General features: G+C 42.2%; 1 protein-coding gene across 5 annotated transcripts in view; it reads left to right on the top strand.

Moving 5' to 3' along the window:
• LNX1 (ligand of numb-protein X 1) overlaps positions 1-10,687 on the top strand; it is a 195,652-nt gene that overhangs the window by 174,714 nt on the left and 10,251 nt on the right. For all 5 annotated transcript variants that reach the window (XM_040238199.1, XM_040238196.1, XM_040238195.1 and 2 more), the window contains one exon: positions 7,387-7,521. In XM_040238199.1, the coding sequence (XP_040094133.1) occupies positions 7,387-7,521 (135 nt within the window). The remainder of the gene's footprint in view (positions 1-7,386; positions 7,522-10,687) is intronic.

The following is a 10,687-nucleotide window of genomic DNA, read 5'->3' as shown; positions in this document are numbered from 1 at the left end:
CCTTCCCCACCTCTCACTATCCTTCCCCACCTCTCACTATCCTTCCCCACCTCTCACTATCCTTCCCCAACTCTCACTACCCTTCCCCACCTCTCATGTCTCCACACGTGATTTTGTTTTCTTTTTTATTATTATGGAACGAAATCAATCAGAGTAACTTCCAGTTGCCACAAAAGAAATGGCGTTTGAGGACTTAGGTCGTTCTGCTGAGGTTCAGGACCTAAATTCTTATTTTTCGACCCTGTATAAGTCAGACTGCCGTTGTTAATTTCTTAGCACTTAAAAAATACACTTCTGGGAACATAAAGATGTACATGGAGCTAAAGTCTAGTGGGAAAAATAGATCAAATTGTTGTCTCAAATCTCCTCTTCTACCCTCATCAAACCCTAAGGTCTTATTCATCACTTTTCCTCAAAGCCTCCTTAATCTCCTTTTTTCTTGGCACAACTCTGGTCACCCTTAGCTCAAGTGGCTGCTGCCTGTCTAAAAGACATTCACAGTTCTCTTTAGACTGTGCCAGGCTTTCTGTGTGCCAGGAGCTAAAGTCTCAATGGTGAATTAGTCGACTTACCAGATTTGCCTTTACCAAGCTCATGTTATAGAGACTAGCAATTAACATTGCCCCATTAGCTCAACCCGGAGTTGTAATTCTGGAGCCCCCAACGTACTGCCCAGTGAGAGAGATTTCTTTTAACTTTTTTATTCAAGCATGGTAGATTTGCAATGCAGTTTTAATTTCTGCTATATAGTAAAGTGATTCCAAACTTCCAAACCCCTCCCTTGGCAACCATAAGTGTGTTTTCTGAATCTGTGAGTTGTTTCTATTTCTTAGATAAGTTTATTTGTGTCACTTTAGACTCCACACGTAAATGATATCATGTGATATTTGTCTTTCTCTATCTGACTTCACTTGGTATGATCATCTCTAGTGCATCCATGTTGCTACAAATGGTCTTTTTCATTTTTTATGGCCAAGTAATATTCCATTGTATATACATAACATCTTCTTTATCCATTCATCTTGTCAGTGGACCCTTAGGTTATTCCATGTCTTGGCTGTTGTGAATAGTGCGGTTATGAACAGGCAGGCATGTATCTTTTGAATTACAGTTTTGTCTGGATGTAAGTCCAGGAGTACGACTGCTGGATCATCAGTTCAGTTGCTCAGTCGGGTCTGACTCTCTGCGACCCCATGAATCGCAGCACGCCAGGCCTCCCTGTCCATCACCAACCCCCCAAGGTTCACTCAAACTCATGTCCATCAAGTCAGTGATGCCATCCAGCCATCTCATCCTCTGTCATCCCCTTCTCCTCCTGCCCCCAATTCCTCCCAGCATCAGTCTTTTCCAGTGAGTCAACTCTTCACATGAGGTGGCCAAAGTATTGGAGTTTCAGACTCAGGACTGATCTCCCTTAGAATGGACTGGTTGGATCTCCTTGCAGTCCAAGGGACTCTCAAGAGTCCTCTCCAACACCATAGTTCAAAAGTGACTTAGAGGTTAAAGTGTCTGCCTTCAATGTGGGAGACCTGGGTTCGATCCCTGGGTCGGGAAGATCCCCTGGAGAAGGATATGGCAATCCACTCCAGTATTCTTGCCTGGAGAATCCCATGGACAGAGAAGCCTAGTAGGTTACAGTCCACGGGGTTGCAAAGAGTTGGACACGACTGAGCGACTTCACTTTCAGCTTTCTTCACAGTCCAACTCTCACATCCACACATGACCACTGGAAAAACCATAGCCCTGACTAGATGGACCTTTGTTGGCAAAGTAATAGGTAGCTCTATTTTTAGTTTTTTGAGGAACTGCAGTACTGTTTTCCATAGTGGCTGCACCAGTTTACATCCCCAGCAACAGTGTAGGAGGGTTTCCTTGTAGGGAGACATCTTTTTGTTTCTCAGCTCTTCTCTTGCTCACTGGCAGAAACTTCGGGCAAGGATTTTGTTTCTGTACCTCACTGTGAAGTGTGTTGCTCTGTCAGCAGAACAGCTGAAAACTGTTGCTTTGCTAGCATATCAGTGGGTAACCCTGTTCGGATGCCTTCTATTGCCTGCATGGCTGTGTATGGTCTGTGTGCCACATGTGATCTCAGAGGCAGGCTGCACTGGTGTGATGTCTTCACAGCAGCATCTCAGGAACCTCCCTGTCATCTTTCAATTAAGCAGCAATAACCAAGACAGACACCTATGGAGTTCCTGGCCCCGTAGAACAGAGACAGTCTTTATGCATATGTGAAATGACAAAATGGGAACTCCATAAATGAAGTCCTGGGTGCAGCTGGTCCATCCAAAAACAGTTTATTCTGTTGGTCAGACCACGCTATATCTTCTAGGTCTAATTCTCATATACACACCCAACTCAACTTTATTAGAGTGAGTTCAGAGTTCATGTTTTTGAGGCGACTTGTTAAATATGAAAGAAACTAGAAATCCTTGACCTGGAAAGGAGAAGAGCTAAGGGAAGATCATGAGAGTTATTTTCAAATAGGCTTGTCACATGGAAATTGATTGGGGTTGCCTGAGAGGACATGGCTAGAACCAATGGGCAAGCAAGAGAAAGACAAATTTAAATTCGACCTAAGGGCAAACTTGCTAATTAGTGCTGTCTAAAAATGGCCTGCACCACCTTGGGACACAGTGACTTCACTGTCATTGGATGCATTGAAGTGCACACCGGGTTCCAACATGGCAAGGAGTTGGAGGGGAATTGAAGCAGGCTGCCCATCAGTCAGTTCAGAGTCCCCTGTGTCAGGCTTTTGTATAGAATGATACTCTGCAGCATTGAAGGGGCAGGAGTGTGGTAACTCTTGAGATTTTTTGAAGCTAATATGTCAATGCAATGACCAAACCCACACAAATCACAGTTTACCAAATGTTTTATTTAAGCATATATGTATGCTAAAATACGGGCTACCCCACTGCAGTGGTGAAGAATCCACTGCAATGCAGGAGTCACAGGAGATGCAGGTTCGATCCCTGGGTCAGGACGATCCCCTGGAGGAGGGCATGGCAACCCACTCCAGTATCCTTGCCTGGAGAATCCCATGGACAGAGGAGTCTGGCAAGCTACAGTCTATAGGTCACAAAGAGTCAAACACGACTGAAGCGACTTAGCATGCATACATGTATGCTTAAATATGTGTGTGTATATATATATATATATATATATATATATATATACATGTGTCTGTATATATGTGTACACACACACGCACACACACACACACACACACGTAAAGCAGCAAATGCTAGTGTGAATTTGGTCTAACTCCAGTGTTTTGGACATGAATAGGTAGAGAATTTGGCTTGGTCACAATACTTTTAAGTACAGGTAGTCTATCAACTCTTGCTCTGCCCTAACTAGCCTCCATATAGACCATGCCACCGTGGGTCAGTAGAGAGTCCTACTCTGCTCTGGGCACAGCTCTGTAGAACATCGGTCCTGGCCCCTGGTGCAGTGGCATCTTTGATTTCCACCTCTCTACTCTGTGAGTCTGAGTGAACTCCGGGAGTTGGTGATGGACAGGGAGGCCTGGCGTGCTGTGATTCATGGGGTCTCAAAGAGTCAGACACGACTGAGCGACTGAACTGAACTGAACTCTGTGAAGAGCCTGGTCCTTGTTGCATCCTGACAATCAACTGAAGTGGGTTTTGTAGAAAAAAGAGCCATTTCCAAGCTGAACACAAAGGAAGATGCTCGCCCTGGGAAACATCAGAATAGCACTCTTAGACTCTTCTTCCTTCTAGCTATGAGGGATGGGATTGTATTATTTTAAAATGGGCTAAATATAAATGAGGCTGCTGGACTATGCTTGCCTTTTGTGACCTCTGCTTACTCTCATCATATAAACATGATTGGCAGCTTTGAGTCAAATCTCAAAAGAGCAGAGAAGTCATTAAATGAAACAAAAGCAAACAAGCTTTTCCATGAGAAATGCTATTCAGTTTTAGCCTTCTGGTTTTCTCTGAATATGAGATTTGTCCTGTTTTTTTCAGCTAGGAGTAATTGGTCCCACTTCAGGAGGCTTTTATGTGTGTTATTCATGTCTACTTCTTGGCACCTGCTTCAGACTTTTCCTGAAGTAGGACAGCCCCCTGAGGGCAGAAGCCTTGTCCCCAGGGCTCTTAGAGGCTAGTCTAAAGCAGACACCTGTCAACCATGGGGACAGAATGTTTTTCGAGAGGTCTGCCAGCAAGTGGAGATCCACAGGGGAGAAGGTGGAGGCCATTAGAATCCCTTCCCCTTAACCAAGGAAGGGAGAAGAGAAAGTTAAGGCTTGGGTGCTTAGAACAGAAAAAATACGGTATTGCAGTCAGACTGTGCAGCTTGTAACCTCTATGTCCAGAATTTGTCTGGATCAAAATTTAGTCTTTTAAAGGAGAGAAGGGGCTTGCTTCCCTGGTGGCTCAGATGGTAAAGTGTCTGCCTGCAATGCGGGAGACATGCGTTCGATCCCTGAGTCGGGAAGATCCCCTGGAGAAGGAAATGGCAACCTACTCCAGTATTCTTGCCTGGAGAAGCCCATGGATGGAGGAGCCTAACGGGTTACAGTCCACAGGGTCACAAAGAGTCGGACACGACAGAGCGACTTCACTTAAGGGAGAGAAGAGAGGAGAGGAAAATTACCTCTAGCTTGGTCTGTTATTTGAGTTGCAATTGTTAAACAGTTCTTTTGCCCAAATTACAGCATCCCAAGAGATGCCAGAAAGAAGCAGGGCCCCCTCTTCTTTTGAGAGTTATTTAAACAACAGGTCTGCTGCCCCCCTTCCTCCTGGCACAGATTATATGGGTATGAAATAAGCGAGTTCTTGCCATTCTCTCTTTCATTCAGTCTTTCTGTGATCCCCCCTCCTTCTCCCACTCATCCCACATTCACACTACATTCAACCAGTGGAAAGAAAGGCTATCTGGTGCTAAGGGCTGTTTCTCAGCCCTAAATCCAGCTGCTCCTGAGAGTTAAAGCCAGGATAAACACATTAGCCCATTTTCCACCTTCAACTTCAAATACTTGGAAAGAAAGAGCATCAAATAGCATCTCTCTGAGAGCAATTTATAAGGTGGCTGGTAAGAGCCTGGGATCTAGCCTTGCAGGGAATTTATTTCCAAGTAAATTGATACCAGGGTTATTTATTGGAGTGTTATTTCTGCCAGAGCCGGCATTTGAAAATCCAGTGAGAAATTCATGCTAGAAAATGTGAATTAAATAGTTCTTACAGGCTACTCCTTGGCATTTGGGATATTGCCTAGCGAGTTGATTCAATCTGTCTCTGATTTTCTCAATTCTTATTAGGTGCTTAGGCCTGCAGCTGCTGCTAGTCCAGATTGAACACAGCACAGCACGTGGGCCTAGACACAAACCTACCACTGAGATCTTTCAAAACGTTGGAGTTTCCCTGAAGATAAAGAGCATATTTGGACTCAGCAGCTGAAGTTTTGACTTGAATGTTCGCCACTTCTTATCTTTTAGTGACTTTTGCTTCAAAAGGTTCCCAGAGATAACCTCATTTGGATAAGTGAGGCTTTACAGTATAAAGAAAAAGCTATTACAAAATCCTCTTCCAAGAATTGAGTTTAGTTGGCTAGTACCATAGTTCTTCATGTCAGCTTACTTCACTGTTGTTTCCTGGCCTTGTTATTTTTATCCTGGTCTGACACAAGCTTTATATATGATGAGAAACACCAGGGAATTTGAGATAGGCAAATGAGCAGGGGAGACGAGTATGTAAGTGATGACTGGGCAGAGCAGCAGAAGTGATGATCAAGCTTGATATGAAGGAGAGGGAGTGAAGGACTTAAACTTTCTTTGTAGGGTTTTCTACATGTATGTGAAATGAATCATGCTGGCCCACCATCCACCATGAAGTTTACAACAGGCACTGTACTTTAGCAGCTGTTTTTTAACATTCATCTAATTTATAACCACCCAGCTGATGACCCCTACGTTTCTAAAGAGTCCTGAGATATTAATAGAAGAATGTAAAGCCACAAAGTTTTGGGCTAGGCAACTGTAGGGATCTGATTTCATTGGTGGGGTTCTCATTGCTTAAGATTTTAGAACAAGGTCCTAGTTCCTGAGAGTGACTTACAGGCCACGGGAAAGAAGAGGCAGAGAGGCAGGAAGTGAACAACTCCGCTTCCATTGTCTGAGCTCATGGAGAACATGGACTTTTCGTGGCCTCTTTTCCTGACCTGACTTGTCCATGGTCTGAGAACTGTGCCTGTGAAGGAAGAGGGCAGGTAGGCCGCTATCCACCTGTGCTGTGATGCTGGTGGCTAGGGGAGGGGATGTAGAGGGAAAACGCCTAGAACTTAGTTTTCTCTTCTCCACCTCCCTTGTCCCCAAACCTAATCTTTCCTGGTTTCCAATCCAATCCAGCCATGTCTCAGCCACAGTCAGTTTTTATTCAAGTGACAGGGAGGTCAGCAGGCTCCTTCAGCCTGGGCCATCAGGGAGCCTTGTTAGGTATGTTTCACAGGTCCAAGGTTTCGTCTATCTCGCCTGCAGGTCTGGAACCTCTCTCTAGTCAGTGGTTCTAGAATAATGACCCCATGTGTTCTCAGACACAAGTGAAACTCCTCAGTGGCAGAGAGCCAATTGGTAGGTTTATGGTGTGGAATCAGCCTTCCTAATAAGCAGTGCAGCTGCTCTTTGTCAGGGTACATAGCAGAGAGGACTGGTCAACACAATTAGTGACTGTCAAGGATCAGGGCAAAGGCCTTTAATCAGGCTGTGTTAGAGCCTGCTGTCATCCTCAGATTTCTGAAATGCTCATCCTTTCCAATACTCAGATGTTTGACACTGTCCCTCACAGGATTCGTGTTCCTGCAGCGGTACTGTTGCCATCACCAACTCCATTTTTCTTTACTCTTTACCTTTGGTCTTAGACCTTGGGTCTGGGATTTGAACTAGGCTACAACTTTACACAGCACACTGTTCTAGCTGGAAAGTTCTTCAGTCGTGGCTTGTGTGCAGTTCATTAAAAATAAGTTAGCAATGGCCAACAGTGTCTTTTCAAAGACTGTTGAATGAGTCAAATATTCCTTAGTTTCTCCCTTTGAAGTGATGTTCGTTACCTAAAGTATAGGGATAAAGGAAATAACTCAAGTTCTTGCCAAATTACAAAGTGGGTATAATCAGGGAGAATGTGAGAAATCATTTTTTTTCCATAAAAAAGGTAAAACCTTGGGGAAAAATGGATACAGGTATACGTTGACCAAGTCCCTTTGCTGCTCACCTGAAACTATCACAACACTGTTTGTCGGCTATACCCCAACACAAAAAGTTAAAAAGAAAATTAAAACCAGACTCACATTTCGGTAAGTCATCAGTGCTGGATGTTTAGGATGGAAGCTCCAAGTGGCTAACGCCTGTGTCTCATCACGCAGGCCAGTGAGAGGCGTGTTCACCTCATCGTGTCCCGCCAGGTTCGGCGGCAGAGTCCTGACATCTTTCAGGAAGCCAGCTGGAACAGCAACGGCAGCCAGTCCCCAGGGCCAGGGGCCAGGAGCAACACTCCCAAGGTGAGGCCCAGCCGGGATATGTCCACTGGTCCTGCAGGGAGCTCTTTCTTGGGAAGCCTGCACACTTGAACATTTCTAAGTGTCATCTCTGGACTTCATCACTTAAACACTGTTTGACTTGTCTTGTAAAACAAAAGCCCCAAATCCCATCTTCACAACCTGGTGAGATAACAGGTGTCTCCTGTCCAAGGAGGAGAGGGAAAGGTACAGGAGTGTTTTGAAACTGGATCGCGAAAACCAGACCTCATATGGGGACCTAATTTCTAGTCTAAGCCAAATGGATGTCTTATTTTTAAAACAGGCGTTTTGTTTAAGGATGGTTCCCATTCACGTTGAAATGAGGAAGGTGGCTTGGTTTCTGGCTTTTGAAGTACCTAACCTGCCTGAAAATGAATGATTCTCTGCTATCTTTTTTTCTGATGCACCACAAGTCATGCAGGATTTTAATTTCCCAACCAGGGATCAAACCCATGCCCTCTGCGGTGGGAGCATGAGCGTTAACTACTGGACCACCAGGGTTGTTTCCCCCTTCTATTTTTAGTGTGTTTATTTTTTGCAAGAATACCCAGGAAGATAATAAAAACATTCAAGTTCATGTAACATTAGGGAGTGGTGGGGATTGGGACAAATTAGAGAGCGTATGCCCTTACGGTTTTCAATTCCAGAAAAATTTTAAAACACTGTGGATGAAGCAGAATGCATCTCTAGGCAGAATGCCTCCTTCAGGTCAGCAATTTGTAGCATCTTTAAATGAGGTGACTCAGGCCAATGTGTACTTTTGTCTGTGGCTTTTATTTGAGGGAGTACTGTACCCTCCCCATTTGGATGGGTATCTAAGTAACACAAACCTTGCTTAGTCCTATGCCTTGGCTTGGCATCCTACTGTGATGGCAATGAGTTTCTAGCTGTCATTTCTCCCGAGACCTGGTTTCATTAATCACTTGTCACTAAACTCTTATAGGTAGCCCATTCTTCTTGCAACAGATATTAGGAATGCCTACATTCTATACTGGGCTGTGTTTCAGTTTGGAATAACTCACAAGTTTGAGTTTTTGAGCAATGTATACAGATTTTTTATTTTGGAATATCTCTGTTTTGTATACTGTTAACTACATAGCCTGCAAGGCTACACCACCTCGCCTTCCTCCAGCCAGCCAGCCAGCCATACCCCATAAATCCATAAATTTTAGGTTTGTTTACAGTAAGCAATCTAGAAAAACCAAGTACCTCCTGCTAAAACCTTTTATGGATAATGACTACCTGGTGTCTTTTTGATAATAAATACCATTAGTGTTTAAATTAAACCAATGGTATCTGTTAATGGAAAACTGGCTTATTAGCTCAATTATTTATTTAAAGTTTTAGTGTGAGTTAACTAGACCATATTATATTCTGGTTCATTAAACCACTAAGAATGTGGCTTCCACCAGCACTGTGGCTTTATAATCCCTTCCACCTAACCATAATGAATCATGGAAATAGGGTAATCTGATCAAATTTTTGCTGCAACCTTCTGTCATGTGTCCAGTTCCTGGAAAACATACATAACAGACTGGCCTAGTGGGAAATTGTAATTATTTTCATTTTAATTTATAGTTCTATCTGCCTTCTGAAATGTCCCCTCTCTCTCACACACACACACAGTGGTATATTTAAAATTAAAACATATAGACATTTGATGATTTAGTTTTTCATGACCGTACTCAAGTTTTTTTTTGCTTAGGAAGTAATATGGCTTTTTTAAATAGGCACTTAATGATTCAAAGAAATACCAAAAGAAGGGAAACCAAGATTTGTGAAACAGAGAAGTTTTTAGGCAATTGAAAAGCTAAAGGACGATTGACAGTATGGTTACCTCTGTGGGGGAACTAATGCTTACCTACACAACCAGTCGCTACAGGGCACTTCAAAGTTCCAAGGTTTATATAAACACACCCCTGATGTTAGAAGCACTAATTGCAGCATATACCCCTCTATAGTTATTAATTTCCAATTTATTATTCTGTTACTATCAAAAATAAGGTGTGCCAACTTGCAGTTTATCCATCCATTTTTTCAACAGATGTGTACTTATTGTCATCAATGTGTTAAATGCTATGCTCAGTGCTAGGGATACACTCACATGGCATTACTGTATATAATATAAAACCATTACAAGAGACATGGGTTATTTAAAACCATAGGAAATCATGAGGTAATAGATGCTCAAAAATCCTAGGTTTATCTTGCTTCATAATGAAGCATTTAAAATTGATTCTGTGCATGCAAGCATTAGTTCTGTATTATGAAAACCATCAAATTTACAGAAGTTTGATTATAGCCCATTTGGTTTACTGAATACATAATATATTCACAGAGTTCAAAAGATGGAAAGCATAGTTTCTCACCCATCCCTGCCCTGCCCAGTACTCACCTCCACCACTTTTTCTTTCAGAGCTCCTTTATGAAAATGCAAAAGCTAATACAAGTTCTTATTTCAGAAGCACGCTTACATTTTGTTCTGTGACGTGATTATTTTTGTCAAATTTAAAAAAGTTTTATTTCTTTAGATAGAACTATCAGCTATGTTTTGAACCATAGACCTCCTTGAGGTTTGATCAGGTGTTATATTTATTTGCAGTGCACATGCTGACTTAATCTGCTTGGTCACTGCCCAAGCAGGAAAGAGAATAACTTTTTAGAAAAATATATATTCATATATACTCACTGATATATATTCCTTGACTCACTCTTAATGCTTTCAAGATAATGTTGCATATGGCTTTGATGTTTTTAGTCTTGTGCTGTTGAATCAAAATCACAATTATCTTGTTTTAAAATTTATTCTATTAATACAATGTGTATTAAATGTGTATATTTTATGTAATAAAATTAAAGGGTATTACTGCACATTATTTAGAATGCTAAAGTAAGAATAAAGTTGTCAGCTGGGGAAAACCCAGATATTGGTGAGTTTTTAGAGCATAATGTCTATGAAGTTCATTATTTTTCTTTGTGGATTTCTGTGATTACCTGAATAAATTAAACTGAGGCCATTTAATTTAAATATGGTTACTCTTAACTTAGAAAAAGGTGCTGATCTTCATGAGTGACAAGAGTTTCATGAAATGCTGACTCACTATATCAGGAATAAATGAGTCACATGAAAAATTTTGGGTGCAGTTCA

Source organism: Oryx dammah, unplaced genomic scaffold (genome assembly GCF_014754425.2).
Source record: "Oryx dammah isolate SB20612 unplaced genomic scaffold, SCBI_Odam_1.1 HiC_scaffold_3, whole genome shotgun sequence".
In the NCBI taxonomy this organism is placed as follows: Eukaryota; Metazoa; Chordata; class Mammalia; order Artiodactyla; family Bovidae; genus Oryx; species Oryx dammah.
Note: the sequence above shows the minus strand (reverse complement) of the source record. Positions and strands in the feature narration are given on the sequence as shown.